This window comes from Pinus tabuliformis, chromosome X (genome assembly GCF_031772625.1).
Source record: "Pinus tabuliformis cultivar Carrire ecotype Pingquan chromosome X, CPIR1, whole genome shotgun sequence".
Taxonomy (NCBI): Eukaryota; Viridiplantae; Streptophyta; class Pinopsida; order Pinales; family Pinaceae; genus Pinus; species Pinus tabuliformis.
In genome coordinates, this window is record NC_142308.1 from 424,952,460 (window position 1) to 424,977,659 (window position 25,200).

General features: G+C 35.9%; 1 protein-coding gene across 3 annotated transcripts in view; it reads right to left on the minus strand.

Moving 5' to 3' along the window:
* Nucleotides 1–25,200, minus strand: part of LOC149140385 (ureide permease 2-like) — a 199,713-nt gene that overhangs the window by 131,105 nt on the left and 43,408 nt on the right. The window contains exon 1 of one of the 3 annotated variants that reach the window (XM_089450595.1): nt 21,480–22,027. The exons of 1 other annotated variant lie outside the window; for it this stretch is intronic. In XM_089450595.1, coding sequence (XP_089306721.1) covers nt 21,480–21,716 — 237 coding nt within the window. In that variant the 5' untranslated portion in view covers nt 21,717–22,027. Of the gene's footprint in view, nt 1–21,479; nt 22,028–25,200 lie in introns of those variants that run through there. One more of the 3 variants, XM_089450593.1, reaches the window with a different exon arrangement.

Sequence of the window (25,200 nt, forward strand, 5' to 3'; positions counted from 1 at the left end):
CGTTTTCTTCTCTTGCATTTTAGCTATTAACACCAGACATTCTTCTATGGCATGGTCAAACTGTCTGCAGTATTGACACGAAGGGTGTGTAGGATTCGGGCAATCTCACACGAAGTGCCCTGGCTGTCCATAGTTGTAGCAAATAATCTAACAACGACCTCTACCAGGTCCTCCTCCTCGGCCTTGAAAACCCCACGCTCTCCTCCTGCACCTTGATCTGGAGGTCGAGTTTCTGCCTGTGTACGGTATGTAGGGGTTCTTTCCATCATCAGCTCATAGCATTGACAGTGGTGCTCATCATGGCCCACAGATTTACAAAAATTACAGAACAGCTACTAGGGTGTCTGAATGAACTTCTGAAGTAAGTGGCAGTTATTCGTCGCATGTTGCCCAGTGACTTGACAAATGGCGCACCATAGTGCAGCTCCCGTGCTTGGCCCGACTGGGGCTTCTGGCTTCAGGGGGGTTGGCCCTCCCCCTATAAGATAGTTCGCGTATACTGGACAATGATCTTTATCATGCCCGTGGCCCTTGCACTTCAAGCACCAAACCTCTGCGCGCACTTCTGGCTTAGTCTCCTTTTCTTTCTTCAAACTCTGTAATTCTAGGTGTAGGCTCTCTAACTATGAGTGGATCTGTTGTACCCCTAGGTTTGTATCCTGAATAGGTGATGCGTGTAGCCTCATCACAATCTCCAAGGCTTCTGCCTGCGTTGCTATCTTCTACTGTGACAGAGCAATTCTTAAATGTGGCAAAAGCGATGTGATAAACCAGTCACGATGCTGGCTATCTGAGATTTGCATGTTAGCCTGTCTGATCTGGCACTTCAACCTCTGATCAAAGTCCCAAGGTGTCTCCTCGACTCTCATTAGGATCTCCTTAAATTCAATAACCGACTACGCCTCAGATTTAGGCTTACTAAATTCTTTGTTCAAAGTTGTCTGAGTCTCTGCTAACGATGCATGAGGATTGTCAACACAATATTTAATGTACCCAGTTAGCACGCGATCCTACAAGGCGGTAACCAACTGCACCTTCTTATATTATCATCGGTGACTTTCCATGTTGTCCATACAACATTCGTAACAAACCAGAACTGCACTAGATCTTCACTTCCTATGCCCTTGAAGATCGACATCTTCATTGCTTTCGCCATGTTGAATGGTGCCGGTGGAGGTGAAGGTGTGGGTGAAGGTGTATTCAGTGGAGGTGGAGATGGAGGTGGAGTGGATGGCTGATGTGTTCTAGGAATACCTTGAGTTATTAGTTGAACAACGCTTTGTGGCGTAGTCTGCACCACCCCTTCGTCGTCACTTGAAGGAGGTCCAATCAATGGGCTATACTCTGGTCCTGATTCTTCACGATTTCTAAAGAATCTTCCACTTCGCGTAGCTCCGAACATCAAGGTAATGGCATTATCTACTTTTCACACAACAACATCTTAATCCAAGTATTTAATGACCTGACGTACTTACCTCGCAGTCCTTTGAAGAATTTTTGTTCTGCTTCGCTATAGCTAACTGATGTGTCTACTGCAAATTCAGTAACAAATCCTCCCAGAATTTGATCAAGCCAGTGATCGACAACTCACGCGATCTTGTTGTCGAATGCCTCTAGTCTTTGCACCAATTCTGGCGTCCACACTATAGGACTGTCGAGCTTCCACCTTCCTTGATTGTTTGCCAATTTAGCTAACCACTCATATAATTCAATTGGAAAAGTGCTAAAGAAAATTTCGTGTACCTCTGTATACAGATACCTATTCAACCAATCCTCCTTCAACAAGCGCGGATTCCTGTTTTCTTGAGCTGCAAATTCGTGAATCTTCCGATCTAACCACTTTTCAATCTCTTTCTTAGTCGGATTCCAATGATGCGACATCACACATCTCTTTAAGCAGATCTCGGTCCCGGCAACAAAACCATTTGTTGGCTTAGGGGGTCCTAACCCAGGTTCAGAGTTAGTTGCGCCAACCAACAAAACCCTACACTGTTGGCCCTTTCGGCAACAACCCGCGTAGCGCAGGTTGCAGTCTCACCTAAAGCAGTATTGGAGGATGCAAGAACCAAGTTTCTGCATCCAGAGACTAGTGTGATGTCTTCCATCACCTTAGATATGCTTCCGCGCAAATCGATAGACTTCTAGGGCTTGTTACTAAGTTAAAGTTGCCTTCAGACCTTCCCGAAGGTCCACGATCAGTCTTTGCGGACCTTAAACAATTGATTCGCCTACTTAGTGCATCAAAAAGCAACCCTAGATCAGAGTTTGCGTAGATCTACTTGAGTCGTCATAAAACATAAGAGAAATAGCTTCTAACTTCACAGAAGTGGATAACCATTCATTTCATATATTATTAAGATAGATTCAATGAATTCGCGTAGCATTCATTCAATATTTTAGAAAACATATCATTAATCAAGAACATATAACATAACAGATTCAATGGAAATACTCAGTATTTCTTCAAAAAGCAGTGTTTATTGATCTTCAATTCACCGATTATAGACTCTTCTTACCCTGCGCACACAGCTGCAGGGGTCCATGCATTGAGTTGTGGACTCTACCCAGGTCTCCCGTGCACTAGCTGCAGGAGCCTCCCTTTCTCTACCTAAGCACAGGAAGCAAAGCCTTCATGCCTTAGTTCTTGCTCAAGACAACAAATCTCTTCAACATACCCAAATCTCTATCCCAGTTCTCATCCTAAGACTCGCTAAGACTCAACTATTTATAGCTTTTCTAATACAATACCATGGCCCCCGGCTCATGTGTGAGTCTTCAACCAACCAAAAACAAGGGGCTAAGGCCCCTTTGACTCTATCTATCTACGCAGGGGCTAAGGCCCCTTTGACTCTATCTATTTGCGCAAGGGCTAAGGCCCCTTTGATTCTATCTATCTGCGCGCTCTGCATCCACATTTCGCTAAAACTTTACATCTTTTACAAAATTCTTTACAAAAAATGACTAGTTTATTCAATTCTACCCCTGGGGACCCCATCCCAACAGATATATCCAACCATCAACCAAGAAGTAGCTCCAAAAATATCGAAATGCGTCAATAGAATCTCCACTAGCATCCAAGAGAAAAAATGTGAAGTCTTTTACAAGAGAAATATCCAAGAGATGATGATGAGTTCTCACAATGAGACTCATCTCTATTTATATGAGACTCTCCTAATTTGATTTAGCCTATTTAGCCCTAGAAATTATAAAATAAGGTGCTAATAAAAAGTCTTGGTAACAAGCCAACCAAGTAGCCATAAAAATTTATGAAGAAGCCATCCATAAGTGAGTTGAAATGATGATGTCATGATGAAGAAGAGTCGTTGGAGGGCCTCGTTGAGTCCTTTAGGTGCCATGATGAGAGAGAGGGCTCCATGAATGATGCACAAGGGGATGGCCCCTTAATCTCTATGTAAGTCATCATGTGGTGCTCCAAGTTGGTCTTGGGGCACAACTGTTGGTCTTGTGGGTCTCCTGATGAAAGATAAGCCTGTAGACTACTCCAAATGAGGGCCCTGATGATGGTGTCTACCCTCCCATGTCTCAAAAGTGAGACAAACCTCCTCTGGGCCTTGGATTAGTTGCCCTGATCATGCTAAGCCAGCCAGGTCATGTTAGTCCAAGTGTATCATCTCACGGATAATGTGGGGTAATCAACAAGTCGTTGAAGGTGTTTATGGTGCTTCCAAGTCACCCAATAATCCATACCCAATGTACCCAAGGAAAAACAAGCAGAAGCACCTGATTGCACAATGAAAACATAACTTTAGGATTGGATGGACCACCTTCAAACATATGCTCTCGACAAATGGGCAAGGGAACATATGACTAGCTCAAGGAGCGGAGATCAACTGGCACAATATGTTGGCTACACTGTTGGCTGTCAGGGGCTGTTAACTGCCGACTAAAGACAAATATAGGAGGAAAAAGAAAATCTTCTATGGGGTCACCCACTAGTGGTGGGTAATAGGCTCTTTGGAATTTGGCACTCACATGTCCACACACCTTGAATAGGTTCTGAAAACTATTACCCTAGAGGTTAAAGAAGCTAAAATAATGGAAAAGCATATCATGGCCACAAAAAAAGAAAAAGAAAAAAATTAAATTGCAAAAGATGGCCAAGACATAACTTAGCACGTGGGCAAAAACATAGCATGAGCTATACCCTCCTCATTTGCCATCACTCGATTCCTGAGCACATGATGTTCCTTTACATCAAAAGGAACCCTTTCATGTCCCAACCTTGATGAGCAATGAACTATCTCATTTTAAGTGGTAATATAAAATGCTACATCATAAAGAGCAAGCTCTAATCCTTGAGATATGCACCATAATACAAAGCATTATTAAGAAGAAGTAAAAGGTGCAATGGAGGGGTGGAAAATGCAGAATAAGCAGGGTAACTCATGCCTCCTTGATTCCTCCCTCCTTTACATTCATACACTCAAGATGTGGACTCTCCAACAACTGGTCTCCTTGATCATGGCACTTGGCCATGAAGCCTTTTCCCTTCCATTGCCATGCATTCACACCAACACCTATTGATTGATGGGTTGACCTTGTAACCTAGGTCACCTAGTTCATGTTCATGTTCAAGTTCGATGAATTTAAAGTTCAACAGAAGTTTGATAGTTAAAATTTTGAAAATAAAATTCGGTATTAAGTTCGACATGCTAAATATTTTGAATATATATATATATAATTCTAAACAATGTTTATATATAATATTGAGGACTGTTGTAATTCCTTTTTATATATAATGGGAAGATATAAATGTGTTTATATATATATATTCAAAAATAACGCATGAGGTGTAGACTAGTTGGTTTGTGTGGGGCTTAGTCCCCACCAAGTCGCACATTCAAACCTCATAGGGAGGGGCTGAGGAGTGGAAGCCACTTTGGGGGATTTTAACTTCCCAAGGGGCGTCCAGGCTTGAACGAGCCTCGTAAAATCTTGGTGATAAGCATCCCATCGTGGGTAGATCAGCCTTTTTCCAAGCAATAAGCAAGTTGACCTCGACCTAGGCTCAACCTAGTGAGATATATATATAACGGTAAAATTTAAAGATTTAAAATATTTTTTAATTAACATATATTTCTTTTATATATTATTGAAATATTATATTTCTATTATAACTATTTATAAATATATAAAGTTTTATATAGTTTAAGTGTATATAATATAAACTCTGTTACACCAAAACCGCTCCCAAGAGCTGGGAAACCCGTTCCAATGGTTCTCGTGCTCCCGGGAGCTTTGGAACTGTATGGGAATGTTACCTTTTCAATGGGAGTTTTGATGGGAGCTGGGGAAAGTTCCAAGAGCTTTGATGATTGTGTTTTTTTCTAGACTTCCGACGTTCCTTGGGGTTGGGGAATACAAAGTCTATAGAGAAATATGTTGCACTGCCCACAAAACATGAGCATATGTTGAAACCTTCGCAGGAAGAAAGGCCAAAGACATCCTTAACATCGATATCCTTAATTGAGAAACTAGAGCAATTTCTTGATGGGTTAAGGAAGCGTGTGGCACCTCGATGTAAGGGCGATATCTGGGATGTCATGCTGGTGAGCATTTCTTTTGATGTTTATGTATATATATCACAGAAGATTGTGTGTGCATATTGTATGTGGCAATCAATGCTTAAACATTAGAGTTTATTTGCTTTTTCTGTTAAGAATAACTAGAAAAACATATGTAAAAATGTTCATTTGTATTTTTAAGCCAAATTGTTTCAAAGACTGATCATGTGTTAGAGAATTGATAATGAACTTGACATTTTATATATATAAAAGGGAGAGACTCAGGGAGAGAGACACCCAGAGAACATATTTATATATGAGAGATTATATATTTATTATTTATATATTTAAATTGATTTTAATATTTGAATATTTTAATTCAATATTAATTTTGATTATTATATAAATTATATAATTGAAAAAATAATTTTGATTTTTTATTTTTTATTTTTTTATTATATAATATTACCGTTCTAATTAGCCGCTTCCTGTAAATTTTGGGGAAAACTCTAGCACCCGTACTCAAGTTCCCAATGTTCCAAAAACTCACCCAACATAGAATATAAATAAAAAATTAACATATATATTCAAAAATAATAAATGATAACAAAATTTAAAGATTAAAACATTTTTTAATATATATATAGAAAATATTACATGTAATATTCCTCGTGAAAAGTTAATGTTGGTAAATAGTAAAGTTAACCATGAACAAAAACTTTATTTGAAAAGTATAAAACTATGTTGCTAGTATTATGATAATTAAAACTGTGTTAGTACTATTTGATTTGAGCATATGATTAATCATGGTTGATAACTGCGGAGGCAGTTAAAATATATAAAAAAAAAACCCTAACTACCTTCAGGAGGTAGTTGAGTCCCCAGAGGAAAAAGGGGAAAGATTGCCAAGTCTGGTAGGGATCAGATGGCAGAGTAAGGAAGGTATGCTATGTCTGGTAGTGATCAGATGGCATAGGAAAAAAAAAAGGAAAGAGATTTTCCTGTATGCGCTATGTCTGGTTAGGACCAGATAGCGAGATCTGGCAGAGCCAGTGAAACTGCAGTCAAGAGGGTCTGCATAGTGCTTGGGGGTGGAAGATCAAGAAGAATCTTCCTACGGACGGGTGGATTGACAAGCATTACAAGTAGGTTTGCAGTTAAGCAGGTATGACTTACTATGTATATTTGCTGAGATGTTTCTTGCATGGCTCTGTGCTAAGAGAATAGAAATAGTGGAAAGTAATCTGTCTATTTTTTTTTTTAAAAAAAAACTAAGGAAAGAACATTAGATTCTATGTGACGGACAGAGACAGAACCTGCATTCTTTATTTGAAATAAAAGTGAAAACATAACGAACAGATCACTGTAATCTTGGCGGTAGTAAAAGTTTAATAACAGGAAATACATATAGTAAAACCCTCTTTCCATATTCAAGAATCGAAATGAGAAACTGGGAACCTTGTATACAGAAAACGAGAAGGAAATTTACAAGCATTCTCTGCTGAAAGAAAACTGTAGTATACATTATAATCACGAAATGTACCAGAAAGTAAAGCTGGTGTGATACGCAGACCAAGTGAATCCATATAATAAGCTACATTATAAACCATAGAGAAGTGATGAAATACCTCAAACCTCGGTCAAGTGGACCGCAAGTTTTAACAGAGGTTGATAACAAAACAGGCTCCATACAATAACAATTCCTTATAACCGCATAACTGTGTTGCATGAACAGAAATATACATATGCATTCATGGCTAAAATAATACGAAAACAATTAAGTATGGACGCCGAGGAACTGGCATAGTAACTGTGGTCACATGCATCCTCGGCCAAACTTAGTTGCAAACCCCCGCTCTGGATGAACCACTCTAGCCGAGTCGAAGCATATGCTTAACCAGCAGTGGGCACAAAGGCGGAATCATGTAAAATATGGATTCATCATTAGAAAGGAAGGAAAACAATAGCCTTATTCTGAAAATGAGATATTATAAAACAATAAGTCTGTAACATAGCCCAGTTCAGAGAAGGCGGATAACCGAAAATACAACATTATGAATAAAGCTGAAGCTTACGGAGTTACCCGTGTCTCATATACATTATCTCAACGAGTTTTAACCAGGAGTTAAACCCTCATAGTTCAGTACCTTAGTTTAATAAATAAACACTGTCTGCGTTCAAAGGAAAATAAGATACTTAGCTAAACGACAGTTATGCATGCTAATTACGTCACAACTAAACAGGCATGCTCAACATGCAGTGCCTCTTAACAGAGGAGTTCCGCCTAAGCAGGGGCAAGGAACCCGGCAAGAAAAAAATAGAACCAGGAAGACCATTAACCGGGAGAACCCTGAGCTTGTACAGGGACCCAAATCCGAGAGAGTAACACCCGGCATTCCTGCCCAAGTGAACAAATGTTCAGCCGTGGCCTTGAAAAGTCAAGTATAGCAAGCTTCCACAGTAAACAAGCCTTACCTGGTATTGGGTTAGCAAGTAGCGTGAAGAAGCTCCTTGACATCGAGGGCTAAACGACCAACCATCCACCTGAACACATTAACCATTTCATTAACGGAGAACCTGGTTAGAAAACAATTAAAGACTGAACGGGAACAGAGAAATTTTATGCAGACGGTAACCAATAACTGGTGTGGCATAAACCATTAACCGAATCATCAAGCTTAAGAAAATGTGAACCAGATTAATTTACATTATACCTGTAGCCGAGGCGCGAAGTTGCTTGAGTAAGAAGGGTTTCAGAACCAGGTAATCGCCACAGTGCTGCGAGCAGCACCGTCACACTAAAATGAAAATGGAATGAGTCGAAAAAGGAAATATACCTCTACAGATATCTCATCCTCCTTCCGCATCGTGGCGCAATCTTAACCCTTGATCCGGAGCAGCCTCTTACCTCCGTTCGATGGCTCGTTGGAGTTCGGGAAGGATGTGGCGCGAAATGGCAAGTCCAGAGCATCCGGCCGTATGGCGCTTGGAGCCCCGGGCACGCGTAGTCACATGGCGGGTTGCCAGCTGACCGTCCATCCATCCAAATGGACGATGGTGATGCTGCCAGCGAATTTAACGCACAGTGCAGATGTCTTGGAATTATAAACTGTAGTTCGACAGTAAATGCCATAAATTCCGTATTTAAGTTTGACAACCACACCATACATTGTATAGGTTCCGCATCTGCAACCGCTGAGTTGTATTATGTCATTACATCAAACTTTGTCAACGTTCAACTATTAACGAACCTTTGAAATGGGTGATAGCATTGAAAGGAGGCAAATATATAATCAGCATAACCATTATATAGAGTGTGTAAGTATGTGTGTAACCATATTTATGTATAAAAGCAAAACTTGAAACTGTGCTGCTCGATAAACCGAGACACATGTAGATATTACAAAAGTGTGTATTCAAGAAATATTAATATGGATCGCATGTATAGTTTATGCATGGTAGATAAACACAAAAAAAAAAAAATTTACTTTACTTGTATAGCAAGGGAGTGTGACATTACACTTCTACCATAACTATTTATAAATATATAAATTTATATAATTTAAGTGGGTAGGTATAAATAAAGAAGTAACACACATATTCAATGATAATAAATGACAACAAAATTTAAAGATTAAAATATTTTTTAATTTAGATATATTTCTTTTAAATATTTATATTTTATATATTTTTTAAATATTACACGCACACACATATATATAGCAATTGAATTTAAAATATTTTTTTATTATACATATGTTTTTTTTTATATATTTATTTTTTACATTTTAATGAAATATTACATTTCTACTATAATTGTTTAAGGCCCTCTCCAACCTAGTATAGTAGAGATGTTGTAATGTTTTGTCATATTTAACATTTTGACAAGATCAAATTACATAAAAACATAAAAAATAAAATAAAATAAACTAATAATTAAAATAAAAATAAAAATTAAATTAAATCAATAAACCAATAATTAAAATAAAATAGTTAATTTAGTGTTGGCACTTTTGGACTCTAGATTTTGAATATAATGTTTTTTATTGTTTTAATAAAATTACTCATTTTTTATTAAGCTTAGAAGTGCTCTCCAGCGCAAAATGCTAGAGACGTGAAATATAATATAATGTAAACATTTTGACTTGGTCAAATTAAAATATGGTAGAGATGTGTAATTTTAATGTAAACGTTTTAATAAAAATAAAATAAAAATAACAAAATAACCCCATTAAAATTAAATAATAAAAAAATAAAAATGACCCACAGTATTGATGATGATGATGATGACTAACCCATGGTATTGATTCATGCTATTCATGTTGAATATAACCTATTTAAGGGAGAAATTAAAGTAGCTTAGATTCATCTTACTTTGATGTTATATTTAGATATATAATTAGTTATAAAAAATGATGGTGTTGAATCCATGTAGCTTGCAAAGGTAAAACGTTTTTATGGATATGTTTGTGGTGGGCATTTGTATGGATCCATTTGGTGAGCCTATATCTTTTTGTATGTTTTGTTTCTATTTTTGAATGGATGAATATATAATGTGTATATATGCTCAGAATCTTCACAGCTCCATGTTTCAGTTTTATCCTTAAAATGATGAAATAATGAAATAGTTAAAATGATGAAATAATTTTAAAAAACAAATATAATTCATATTTCTTTAAGTTGACAAGTTTAACATCGTGAAGAAATTTTTACTATACCAGCCCAAATCCATCTTAACTCCGGATCTATTAAGGGTTGAGAGGGATCAAATCTCCTTTCACTTTAAAAGAGGTTTGCATCTCAAGAAACTTGATCCCTCTAGACGCTCGGTAGATTTAGAGTTAATATGGATCTAGATAGGTTGCCCCAAGAGGCCCTCTGGAGTCCAGTATGGTAGAGATGTAATGTCTTGTCATGTTTAACATTTTAACGTTTTAACATTTTAACTCTTTCTAATTAAATAAAAACATAAAAATGAAAATACATTAAAGAAACTAATAATTAAAATTAAATAAACCAATAATTAGCATTAAATTAATTTAGCATTGGTAGTTTTTGGACTCTATATTTTGAATATAATATTTTAAAATAAATATAATTTTTTTTACTTTTTTAATAAAAATACCCTTTTTTTGTTGAGTTGAGAGATGCTTTCTAGCCCACTATGTTAGAGACGTGAAAAATAATGTAATGTAAACATTTTAAATCGGTGAAAATAAACTACAAAATAACCCTATAAAAATTAAATAATAAAAATGACCCAAGCTATTGACTCATGCTAACTTATGTAAGGGGGAAATTAAACTAGCCTGGATCCATCTTAGTTTGTTGTTGTATTTAGATACATAATTAGTTGTAGAAAATGATGGCGTTGAATCTATGTAGCTTGCAAAGGTAAAACGTTTTTATGGATATGGGCATTTGTATGGATTTGGGTAGCCCTATGTCTTTTTGTATGTTTTGTTTCTATTTTTGAATGGATGAATACATAATGTGTATATATGCTTAGAAGCTTCAGAGCTTCCTGCAATGAAATAGTTAAAATGATTAAATAATTTTTAAAACGAATAAAATTCATATTTCTTTAAGTTGACAAGTTTAACATCAATTGTGAAGAAACTTTCACTATACCAGCCTCGATCCATCCAGTTCTACCAAGCACCAAGAGGGGTCAAATTTCTTGAGATGCACACTGCTTGGTAGATCTGGAGTTAAGATAGATTTAGGCTAGTAAATATATAAATTTATATAATTTAAATGTGTATGGAATAAATAAATAAAATTATATATAACAACAAAATTTAAAGGCTAAAATATTTTTTAACTTATATATGTTTATTTTATGTATTTAACCTTTATATTTTATTGAAATATTACATTTCTATTACAATTGTTTATAAATATATAAATTTATATGTAATTTAAGTGTGTAATACACATTAAAAAATAGTGTATATATATACAAACACAACAAAACTAAACTATTTTTTAATTAACATATGTTTATTTTATATATGTATAAATAAAAAATTAACATATCAAAATTGTGAAGATAAAGATAAACAAATAAAAATAAAAAATTATTTATATAAAAAAAATGTTCTATGTAAATTAGAAACACTACTCCCATTGTCTGTGGGTGGTAGCACAATTGGCTAAAAGCATGTTGGTAAGCCCGTGTGTATCCAAGTGATCGAAAGTTCAATCCCCCTGGACATGTCTCATCAACCGAACTTCAAAAAAAAAACAACACTACTCTCATTATCCTCCCAAAGTAAACTTAACTCTTATTGGTCTCTCCCTCATTGTCAACTTTGACATTCAACCTAGAATATTTTTTTTAAGTAGATAGGTTTTATCCTTTAGGTTTTTTTTTTTTTTTTTGCCAACCTCTTTGAATTTCCTATGATTTCATAATGAGTTTCAATTTTAGGAAAATTTCTTGAAATTATTCATGTTTTTTTTTTTTTTTTTTTTTTGCGAACCTCTTTGAATTTCCTATGATTTCATAACGAACTTGAAACGAGTTTCAATTTTAGACAAATTTCTTGAAATTATTCATGTTTGTTTTTGGCTTGTTCGTGTTCAGCTTGAGATTTGCAAACCTCATCTAATAAATTCACCCATAAACGAAATTCAACGAACCTTCAAATTTAATCAATTCTGTTCATTGAACCCGGTGACCTAGCTTGTAACTATCACTTCCCTTTGAGGGCTAGAAGCACCTAACAGGGTTGACCATTAGCCACCTTTATCAAAGTAGGGAACACCTTTACGAGACTTGGTCTAGTTAGATATAGGAAGGTGATCCTTGTTTGAAGTATTAATATGCACTTAGCATTCAAGTTTTGTCCACTTAGATGCATATATGACCTTAGTCTATGACAGATGGTTGATTTATCTTGATTTCATGTTGTTTTTGTCAAGTGGTCCACAACAACCCAGTCCTTGAGGGCACCCACTCCATAGATATCCAGGCCTCTTCAGAGAGATAGATGGCTTAGTAGATGCAATGTTGAGAGAGTTCAGCCTCTTGATGACTTGAGCAGATGTTGCATGTCCCAGAGCACCCTCAGGACCCAGGACGTTGGTCTACTTTGACCTAACACGAAGGATTCTTCATGATGACACCATTGGACCCAACATGCCCCACGACTAGCCTTGACATAACCTAATGGGAAAGATTTGATTTAGACCCTAGATGAGGACGGTCTCCCATTGAGAGAGTAGAGGGGGCTTGTTGCACTTGGAGAAGCCCTAACACTGGAGAGACAAGGCCCTGTTTTGACAGTTGGAAACCCATGGAGATGACATGAGGGCACCCCAGATGGACTTGGGACCCCAGAGGAGGATTTGAGGTAGTTTCCTCAAATTTTGGATGATTCTAGCATCATGACACTTTTTCAGACCTCACTTCACCATGGCATGGCATTTGGAGCCCTAAAAGGACATGATGTCAGCTTTTCTAGAGGCTACGACTCACACATGTGGGAAATTATGGTTTATTTTGTCATTTAGCTAGTGGGTTGACTTGTAACTCAAGATTATTTTATGTCAAGCTTGTCTTAGGGGCTTCATTAGTTAGAAATTACTTGAGGTAGACCTCATATAAATAGGGGTCACCTCACTTTCATTTTCGTCATCACTTGTGGATCAATTTGTCCTCTTTGATGGAATTTAGCCTAGCTGAAATAGTCTTGTATCTTTGTGAAGCTGTGCACTTTTGTGTGAAAATTTCTAACACGAAATTCTACTGCAGTAATTGATTTATTTCTCCTGCTTATTTTCCACGATAATTTATTTACAAAACCCTTCAGTAAACATCAAAAATAAATTCTTCTGCAGTTGTAACATAATAGCATAGAGAAAATAACAGTGATATACAAGCACAAGAATCAATCACATCAACACAGTTAATTTTGGACAATAGTCCCCAAAAAAACCCAATGCGGGAAAACCGATGCAGCAGATGAGGGTTTATTTATTATTCTTCAACAACAATCTCTTTACGAGGAATGATTTTACAAAATATAGAAACATCTCTGAGAGAAACACCTGAGACAATTTTCCTCCTTGCTTTGGAGAAATTTTGACAGCCTGGAGACCCTACAGCCTTCACTACATCACTTCTGCGTGAGGACTGTGTCCCTTGTTGCACTGTCTCTTTGATCTTCCCTTTCCGTTGTCCCTCTAATGCTCTGTGTCACCTCCTTAGTCTCTGACTGATGCTGATACCCTCCTCTTCCTTCACCCTGCAACTCTCCCTCTGAAATCGAACTCCTCGTCCTTGAGAATCGATTTCCCTCGGGTTACTGAGTATTTGCCTGGTGTATTTCCAAATGACTCTCAGGTCTTCTCTTATACTTTTCCTATCGATGAATCAATGGCCGAGATTAAGTCCCTAACCAATGGCTAAGATTAAATTAGACTTGATCCTCGTCTCTTAGAAGCTTCTCACTCATACTTTCATTAATACCCATTAATATTTTTATTTTCCTAAGTTTAGACATAGGAACCCCATTAAAAATATTAATTATTTTAATAAAATACAATCCGTGTGGAATTTCTCCAAACGATTTATGGGTCTTGGAGATCTCATGTGTTCTAGCCCCTCCACAAAATTTCAGAGCTACAGCACATTTGATGCTACCCAAAATCAACATTTTGAAGAGATTTTGCTTTTGGAGACATTCTCTTGTTGTGGAGACATCATTTTGGGATAATAAAGGATTGGTTCATGCATTTCTTGTAAGTATTCTATATTGTTGAATATTTTTTATGGCTATTGCATGGAATGGTTATTGTTAGGGTTTCTATGTGCTAGTTTTATTGAATATTTTTCTATGAAATCTTGGCAAAGTATTGTATGCATTACCCTTAAGAATGTGTGACAATCCCTTGAATGAATCTTCATGTTAATCTCTCTTCAATGATTTTATCCCCTCATAAAATGATAGCTAGGGTTTTGAAAACTAGGGTTTTTCTTACCCTTACTCCATACTAGGGTTTGATTCCTCCATGAGTAGATATCCCTCTAGACTCCATCACCCAAGATCAAGCACTGGGGTTTCCACATACATGATCACACCATAATTATGGCAAGCTACTAGGCTAGGGTTAAGGGCAAATTCAACTAGTAGGAGTGTGTTTGCCTTTGAGAGGGTTCTACACATGGTTTGTGCATCATTGCCTCAAAATTATCTTTTTCCCACAATGTATTCTTCCATTTTAGGCTTGACGTCACAAGCCCTAGGCAATTTTTACCCAGGGAAAACCCTAACTTAGCCCAAGGCTTCAACTTGGGGGCTTTTGAAGGCTTATTGTTCCAAATATTGATCGTAGCTTTATTATCAAGCCTTTTCTTGGCCTTGTGTACCTTGGTGAGCCTCTCTCCTTGCTTACTCAATAAAACCTGGGTCATAAGAGCCTTAAGTAGGTCACTTAAAGGGCATGCTTTTCCTTGCCTTTGTTAATTGAACCCTATTCTTAAGCTAAGTGCTTTCCTTGAGCCTATCCTAGTCACTGCTAAGCCTTATACTTAGAATATCTATTAGGTGACCCACATAGGGAATCCTCCCTTGCGGTGAAAATCCATTAAAGAGAAAGAGGTGGTGATTGAGGTGATAATGGGCCTCCACCACATAATGTTGTCCGTTGGTCTAGTCCTTGTCTTGTGAGGCCTCTCACAAGACCTGCTAGAGTTTGAGGAAACATCTTTTGCCATTGTTGTCAAGGAGGCTTTAAGTCAACCTCCTCAATATCTAAAGATTAAGCTTCATTCCCTTTGAAGAGAATATTCATGATGACAATATAACTTCTCTTCTAGCGACTCCATCAAATCATAATTGTGGAAGCGAGTACTCAAAAACTCTTGAATTATCACCGGAGAATAGATGAGCCTCCCAGTGCACTTGTCATGTATAGATTAAACATGAGAAAAATAGTTAAACCTTGGATCCAGTACTCCATGGCCCCTCTAAACTTTGAAAGGATCTTGGGATATCCCCACCCTTTGGTCGTAGACTATAAGTGGCTACCATTCATTCATGGTGAAAAAACCGAGGACCCCAAAGATCATATAAATGAGTTTGAAATAGCTTGTTCTTCTCACCTAGGTAAAGACCAAGGATGATGTGATCATGACTTTGTTTTTCCTATTAGGAAAAGATTATGCCAAAGATTGGTTTGTGTCCCTTCTTGAGAATCTATTGATTCATGGACTAATCTAGCCAAAGCATTCTCGTTTAGGTGGGTTCAGGAAAGGAGTATTGTTGAGTTATATAAATATTTCCTCCTATTAAAGAAGGACAACCTTGAAAGTGTTAGAGAATTTAACCAAAGGTTCAATAGCATAGTTGCCTTGATACCTGAGAAACTAAAACCCCCTAAGATACTAATACTCTCGACTTACCTCCAAGCATTGGTTGGGGAAATTGCCTACCCGACAAGGAACAAGAAACCTAAAATAGTATGGCATCCTCAAGATGAAGCCCTTCAAATCTCTGACATTCTAGAATTAGATCAAATAGAACCCAAGAAGGCATTAGCTTCCAACACTAATCTTATCAAGGACCTTGAAAGATGTTTTGAAAATTTAATGCTTGTTGTATTGAAAAATTACAGTACTATGATGTCCCAAATCAACAGGATAGAAGAAGAACATATTGAAAGGGAAACATCCTCCAACGAGATGGAGGATGAAGCTAATACCAACCCTCCTATTGTCTTGTATACTAGACAATTTGATGGGAGGCATCCCCCATTCTTTATAGCCCTTGAAATAACCGGTTTCCTCCTCCATGATTGCATGCTTGATCCAGGATCATCAACTAATATAATTCCATTGAAGATCATGAAGCAGTTAGGCCTGGAAATCTCAAGGGAATACAAGAATGTGTGTGAGATTGACTCTAAGGTTGTTGAAGTGTGGAATCCTAGAAAACTTGTTTGTCAAGCTACAAGGATACCCTGGAAAGAAGATCACCATGGATGTCATTGTTATTGATATCCCCAATGCTTAGGGAATGTCACTATCTAGGAAATAGGCATTTTCACTTGGAGGAACCATCCATATGGATATGTTGCATATTAAGGTTCCCATGGAAGAAAACTCTTATGCCCTTATATCAACCTAGCCTTTAGTTGAACATTGTTGCACAACTTCAGATGAAAACCTAGAAGAAGACTGCAGATGTGGGGAATGAAGGATCTCTCAAAACGTTGTCAGCCCTGAACTAGAGGTTGATAGGGGATGGACATGTACTTTGATGGGGCATACTCAACGTCAAGTTCAGGCATAGGCTTAGTTTTGATATCACCCTCCAAGATGCACATTTGTTTTCTTACAAGTTTGCAATCGATTGCACAAATAACGTGGTTGAATATGGAGCCTTAACTTTAGGTCTAGACATGGCCCTTAGTAAAGGCATACAACACTTGAAAACCATAGGGGATTCTAATCTAATTGTATCCCAGGCCAAGGGATCATCTAATGCCAAGAATGAAAAACTCAAAAGATACAAAAATCACATATTACATACAATAGAAGGGTTTGAAACATTTGGCATTGAAGCTGTCCTAATAGAGGAAACTTATGTGGCTAATTCCCTAGTAGTGGCTGCCTCCACATTGCAATCACCAGGCAGCGATATCACTTAACTAGGAGACTTTACAATGGAAGTCATCTTTAGGCCCATGGTACCCGATAACCAAGAGCATTGACCCATTTTTTAAGATGACAGGCAAATGGTGGGTTTCCTCCAAAATGATTCATCCAAGCAAAATGATAAATGAGAAAACCATGAAGCCATGGATAAGGAGTTATCTATGGAAAAGGCATTTGACTGCTACCTTGCCCTATCTTTATGGTTTTAGTGGAGACACTATTTTAATATTTCTCTTGGTCTAAGTCATGCATGAGATACAATTTTAGATTCAACTCCTAAATATAAGACTATCACTTTTTACTAAAGTGAGTTACATGATTAAATTACATTTTCAAAATAGAATTTCCTTTTTAAAATACTTTTCTAAAATATCTCTAACTACTTCATGCATTTTCACACTAAACATGTGCAGAAGTTCTCGTCCGAGTTATAATTCTCAACATTATTATGGTAATTAAAGTTGCATCAAGCTCTCTGAGAATCTAGTGTTTTGTAATCATTCCAAGTACATCAATATTCTGTATTATTTCATGAGACTGAATTTAGAAGGGAACAGTGATCATGCAATACATTCCTTCAAATTCCTAGGTTGCTGATATTTTGATGATCACCTTGGCTAAGGAGACGTTTGAGATTTTGAGGTAAAGACTAAGTTTGGTAGAGAACATCTTGCTCACAAAGAGGGAATGTTAGAGTTTAAAAGTTCTATTGCAGCTGTTCAAGTTTCAACTGCATGCTTCAGTAGTACTTATAACATGGATTTTGGTGCTCAGCGGAAATGGAATTGGGATAGGAGCATAGTTTTAGTCTTTAGAATGGTATGTCAATGAGGTTTATGCATGCTCCCTCTTCAATTTGTCTCATCTCTTATAGTGAAAATATAGACATCCTTGTTTTAGGCACTGTTTCTATCCTCTAATTGTTGTTATCAATTTATAGGAAAAGTGCATGGTAGATGAGGTTTCCAGTTTTAGACTAGTGTGCATTATTCTAGGAGTGAGGCTCTCTATTCTAGGAAACTTCTGAAAGCAGCTTGGGCACACTTTCCTAGAAGTGAATTAGGGTTGAATTAAGTTAATTAGGGTCGTGCAATAGTAGTAGTGTCCCTCTACTTTTGTTATTCATTCAGTTTACGAAAGAGCGGATCCACTTTGTTTGGTTTTCTTTCCGGAGTTCATAAAGAAAACAAAGATGTTTTTCTAAGTTCTGTTGTTTTCTTTTGCTGTTCAAAACTTTTCGGTTAGCTTAAATGTTTTCAGATCTTGCATAGAAAGCAGTTCTGAAAGTTTCTTATAGTTTTTCAGTTTTCTAAGTGTTCTTAGTTGCAGGTTTGTTTAGTGTTTACCATGTACTGAAATTTAACTATCTTCAATCAATAGAAGCGCTATCAATAGTACTTTAGAAGCGCTATCAATAGTACTTGCATGCATGATAAAAGGCATAATTTCATGAAAAATGTAAGTCTTCTCAACCTCCCTCTAACTCTGATAAGATAAGATGCTTACAATTGCATGATTTCATTTTAAAAATCATTGCTTCTTTTCAGATAGATATTTTGAGGATCAACTCTGCCTAAAGTGGGATTCAGTCTTAAGAGGAATGGCACAATCCTAATGTCCAATGCTATTCTTGAAATTTTTATTGTATTCTTCAATTCAGATTCAGCGTGTTCTACAAAGAAGAAGAGTGGCATACATTCCCTAATTATCATGCAGATGTAGAGCTAATGTTATACAGTTGAGCGCTGCTCTATTACTGATCGTTTTGGAAGATAAGTGCTATTGTTAGAACTTCTATGCTGGGACAGTTTGGTATCACCTTCAGCTATAAGAGAAAAAGAAAAATGGCAGTTTAATAATCAATGCCCAATGTCCTTCACTATTCTTCAGAAAAATCATTCTTCTCTCTCCTCGTCTTATTTCTGAGTTAATGGCTACGGTTAAGCTATTTCTGAGTTAATGGCTACGGTTAAGCTACTCTTGTAGGTCACTAAAAGAAATTAATTTGTGACATTTATCTCATGTCCCCTTAGGTTCTTTTGAGCAATAGTTTGATCCAAGATTTGTTCAGACCGTGTTTGTAACAGCTCTGATTAATTGTAGACATATTGTTGGGTTTATTCAAGTGGTTTAATTGCTAAAAATTCCCTTGTAGGATATTCTCTTTGACTGAAACTTTCAGATTTAAGATTCATAAATTAGCAAGATTCTATTCACAATTTCCTTATTGATTTTCTTCTTTCCTACCCTCTTTTCTCACTCACAAGGACAAGGCCCCGGTCAATCACATAAATAGATACCCTTGACTGCTGATTTCGAAGATTCATTTGCAGATTTCAAGAATCTGTTCACTGATCTGCAAGTTTTATTTGCAGATCTATGTATTTTACTTGCTGGTTTGAAGTGTTCAAATAGCATATTTCTAAAGTTTGGATCAACAGGATATATTAGGGACACCCCCCTCAGATTTGCATGCACTAATCCAGAAGTGAGAGGTCCATTGCCAGTATTTAAGCGGCAGCGAACCTAAGCTTGTCATTCAGAACTCATCGGAATCTCTCTCAGGGCATCAACTCTCTAACATGTTTAGCACAAGCTGTCAAAGAGTAAAAGGCTGAGCTCCCTAATGTGTCCCTGGACTCAGAACAGTCTGAACCAATTAGTTTGCGAGGTGGAAAATAGGAGAATTTTGATGGATATTCATAGCAGAAATTCCCAGAGAAAGCAGTATTTGTTTACGGTTATCTCTTCCTTTTAGCTGTTGGTAGGGTGAGTTGGGAGGAGACAAATCAAGTTCAACGATAACTTTGTATTCAATAGGGAATAAAGATTGGGAATGCAGGGTCAGATTGTACATATGCATTAGTACATATGCATTACTTGAAAGAAATAAAGAAGAATGAAATTATTTTAACGTCTACGAGGCTAAAGATAGCTTATGGGACAGATTGCCTCTTCATCTGCTTGATGTATTCGGCCCTTTTTCTGTGAAGCTTCAAAATAAATGCTCCCAGCTTCTCGATAAACCCCTCGCTAAATAGATTATCCCAAGAGCTAGCTGCCAGCATATCTGCATAACTTTCCTTGTTGTCTTTGAAGGCCTCACATTCTAAAATGAAATGTTTTTCTATTTCCACTTTTCCGGAAGAACAAAAAATGCATACTCTTTCCTCCCACACTTCCTTTGGCCTTTTCCAGCGCACTGTTCCACAATTGAGTTGATGAGAATTAGTCCTTAACTGAGCAATAAGAATTTTGGCTCTCCAAGAGATATTGGCCTCTACATATGTTTTTGGTTGATGACTATGAGTGGGATTAAACACTTCAATATAGTAATTTTTCTTTCTTCCTAGCTCTTTATCCCAAGTACGCTTGTGGAACTTTTCCATAACAAAAGCTTTTATCTCTCTGCTGTTTATGGGACACGCATTCAAGCAAATAGCCCATTTACTAAACCATTTGTTATTTTGCTGCATCCAAGTTTTTTTGCTCTTGCACAATCTATCATTAAAGACAACCTTAGGCCATCTACCCTCTTTCATTTGCTCATTTTTTTTAAATCCCTTATGACTCGCACCATAGCAATTGCTTCAATAGGAGCAGTCCTCCTTTCACTTAACAAGATATCATAAGGAACTGCATTTTTAATCTTAAATTTGTCTGTAATCAAATGCTTCTGAATTTTCTCAATTTGTCTCCACTGCAAGTCAGATGTACTGCTGGCCCATAGTTCACAATCATAGAGAATCACCGGAATCACTAGAAGCCCAAAAAGAGTTTGAATATTCTGTTGTAAAACTTTGGAAAAATTATGGCCACTTGGCAACTGAAACACTTGAATACGTTTCAAGCCAAATGAGCTCATAGAATAATTGTTTGAGTAAATCAGAAAATGTTGGTGATTTGGAGAGTTGCCACATGCCTCCAGGACCACCATGGGTGAAATGGTAAGCTGATAGACTGTGATGATTGAAATTTTGTAAGTAGCCTATAACCTAGCAAACCATTGAGGACCACTGAGGATGTGGACACCTAATAAACACAGTTTCACCCTAACCAGCTCAAAATAAAAATAAAAATGATTCAGTTCAATAAGGTCCAATTCATTTCAATTTCGCTGAGTATTGGTTAAAAGGCGCAAAACTAATCGGTCGATCAGTACAGAACTGACCTGAATTCATGCGCAGGTGGGTAATAGCCATAATAGAAGAATTCGATTCTTCAAAATAAATTGTAAAAAGAAAAGAAATATCTGCATCATGCATGTAGCAGAAATCGAGTAGGCTTACCTGGCCAAGCTGAGTTAAAAAGTTGGGCATATCAGGTTTACTACTGCCAATCTGACCTAATACGAAGGCAATGATAACAGCTGCCAGAAGATTGGTGATGGAGTAATCAAGATAAGTGTGTTGTGGAAGGCGCCCCCTTCTCTCCAGTAAGGTCATCACAGCTGGCCACGTCCCCAAGAAGCAAAGGGAAGCCAGCATCAGAGCTATGGCTCCTCCCTTGTCCTCCACCAAATACATGGCTCAAAATACAGGGGCACCCACAAGAGAAAATTCACTATTTCATGGAGCGACTTCACCAGTGAAAAAACAATCAACCGATTTGGTACTTATTCCGAGATTATTTAACACAAAAGGGCCTGCAATAGCAAGCAGGCTGAAAGATGAAATTTGACCAAGTCAACAATACAGGCTGAAACATGAAATTCGACCAAGTCAATGATGCAAATTCATTGCGTAGATTCTAAATTCCTATCCTGAACAACCAATGAATTGAGTTTTTCAACCAAACTATGAGATTCATTCCTACCCATCTAAATGATTGCGATTTATTTCGTTTTTTTAATTGTGAAGTCAAAGTGTGGTGTAATCTTGGGAATCCTCTTTGTGGATTCAGACTCCTCGTTAAGAAACTAGAGATTATTTGTCTAGACGTGGCAAGTAGCTGAGTATGGAATCTTAATTTAATAATGGGAATTAGGGTGTGCGCGCGGGAATCCATGAATTTTACAGCCAGAGGACTCTCAGAAAAAATCAATGTTAAAACTTCCGCTGGCTTGTAAGCACTCAATCCATTTTAATTCATCGCTGTCGACGAGTTTCGTTTAAAACTCTAAATCAGGTCTAATAAATATTCCATTTACAAATATCGGAGCAAGGTATCGCTCACGGCGTTAATACGGAAGGATAACGGCTACCACTTTGAGTCGTAGTTCCCATCAGATGTGAACCGTGCAAAAAGAAAATAAGAAATCAAAAGTAAGGGCGTTGAATATAATTTCTCCAGCAAAGTTATTTTTCCTCCGAATCTGTTTTTTGTAAATTAAAAAAAAAAAATAGAATTATTTTGAAATAGATTTTGTAAATTAAAAAAAAAAAAAATAGAATTATTTTGAAATAGATTTTGTATTAGCCAAAAAAAATTTGAAATATTGAAATTTTGCCGTTAAAATTAACATTTTTCAAAAAAATTTGGGAAAATTTTTTCGAATCAACGAGTGTGATTCATCGTTAAAACAAGATAAATTCTCAAAAAACTTATCTAAATTCAACAATTTCTTAAAAATTTTATTAAATTTATAAAAAATTAATTATTTTGTTCAGATCAAAAAGAAAATGTCATTATAGATATTGTCGTGAAACTTAACGACTGTAATTAAAAATTCCTAAAATTTCTACCAAATTTATAAAAAAATTACCTCATATGGCCTCGTTATGGTATTATATCAACCTCATAAAACTTAAATCCATCAATTTACAAAATTTGAATGTAAATGAAGATAATAATAATTAGCTCATTTAACTATTCAAAATAAATTTAATTACTAAACAATAACATCATTTAAAATAAAATGGAAATCCCCACTCAATCCAAAATGTATGTTCAAAAATATTTTTTAAATATAAAAGTCATAAAAGGTAAATATTTTATATAAAATCCTGAAAGTTTCAACGCACGTGCAAAGATTATGCACTACATTTAAGGCGCCCTACATTTGACTGAAATTGTACATGATGAATATTGTTTATTTGGGCTATTTTTAATTTTAAAATTTTATAATATTCATTAAATTATTTTATAAATAATAAATGTATAGTTTAATTAACGATTTTTTTGTTTATTTTAATCAAAATATGATAGAGATTTTTAAAAACTTGAGTTTAAATTGTTTAATCTGCATAATTTGAGAGTCTTATAAATTTTTTTCAAAAAGTTAAATCCATTTATATATTCAAAAATATATTTTAAATAACAAAAAATCTTGAAATAATATTACTAAATTTTAATGAATTCTGTTAAAAAAATTCTTTCATTTATAAATTAAACTACACCAATAATAAATTATAATAATTATAAATATGAAAAATTCTTTATACATTATCTATATAAATTATTGAGAAAAAATTAATAATAATTATATTTTTTTAAATATTTTATTTTATATTTTTTAATTTCAAATTTAAAATTAAATATTAAACTTAAAAAAATTCACGTTTAAATTTGTAATTTTAATTTATATTTTTTTTATGATGTTCGCGTTGTATTTTTGAATTTATTTAATTTTATAATTTATTATTGTTTTTGTTTTTCTTTCCGTGTCTTACCATATTTAAAGATGGGCATTGTATTTTTTAACTTATTTCTTTTATAATTTTTTTTTTTTTGTTTTTAAAGGTCTCTTTTTACTCACGTAATTGATTTAAAGTTGAGGAACTCAATAATGTATATTTGTAAGACGATGTTATTTTGTATTTTTTTTGTTTTTTTGTTAGGGTAATAAAGTAGGGATGTATTTATGTTATATGTATAAGATGTTTGGGGGATTTATTTAGATGTATTTATCATAATGATGTAGTATTAGTTATCAAGAGGTTAATTTGTGTAATTTATGAAGGCTACCCACATTACTATAGTAGCTTTTTTGCTTTTTTAAGGTTAGCTCTTCTCTAACTCAAGGGGGCTTTCTTAAAGGTGGCCTTACTAAGGCTAATAAGTGGATGCTCTAGGTGATGTATGAAGTGTAAGTCTTAACAAAATAAATGGATGTAATGAAAGCTAAATAATTCGATAGTGTGGGAGGAATATGAAGGAAAACCTTCAAATTGGTGCCTATCAAATATTGAGCAATTGGAGTAAAAAGTCATGGATATAACAAGGCTAAAGCATGAATGTGTAAGGAAAATAAGGGCTATTGTACATGCCACAAATTAGCCTTAGCTTTTTGCAAATTGATGTAGAAACTTATCTTTGGAGAGTTAGGGTTGCTACTCTAAAACAAAGCCATGAAGGTGATGTGTTAATTGAAGCAATAACATGGTTTGTTATATGCAAGATAACACAATAGCAGTGAATATAAGAGGAATGAAATTCTCATATTACATTTTCTAAAAGGTAGAAACAACATTTCAAAACCTCTAGCTAGGAGGGTTTCCAATAAAATAAACATGTAAAAGAATTGTATAAATAAAACCTCATATTAAATGAATACAATACTTCTAGTCTATGATTAATTTTTCCAAATGCTATACAATGTAGTACAAGGGGAAGAGTTTTGCAAAGACTAAATTCTCTACCATCATAATGGAGAGAGAACTCACCTTTATATAGAGTGGGTATTTTCTCTCATACAAATAAAATATTATCACACTTAGAGGCACTTTATAGCCCGATATTAGGAGATGTAGCCACATTAGCATTAGCACTAGATAATGTTACATTAAAAAATAATTTAAAAAAAATTGCCTCAATTAAAATAATAATAATAATAATACAATTACCCGGATGCGGGTGCTCCCGAGGCGCATTCAAGGCTGGTTAATATTGCGCCGGCAGCTGGCTTCGCACCTGGCGATCTGGCACGGCTCTCATTACCCTCCCGCGATTGAAATGAATGTCTTATGGTACAGGCAGCTCGTTAAGCATTCGGCATTGAATGCGCTCCCTGTTCGAGATCTGGCGCAGGTTGTTTTAATCATGGCTCAGTCTCTGGTTTTGATTATCATT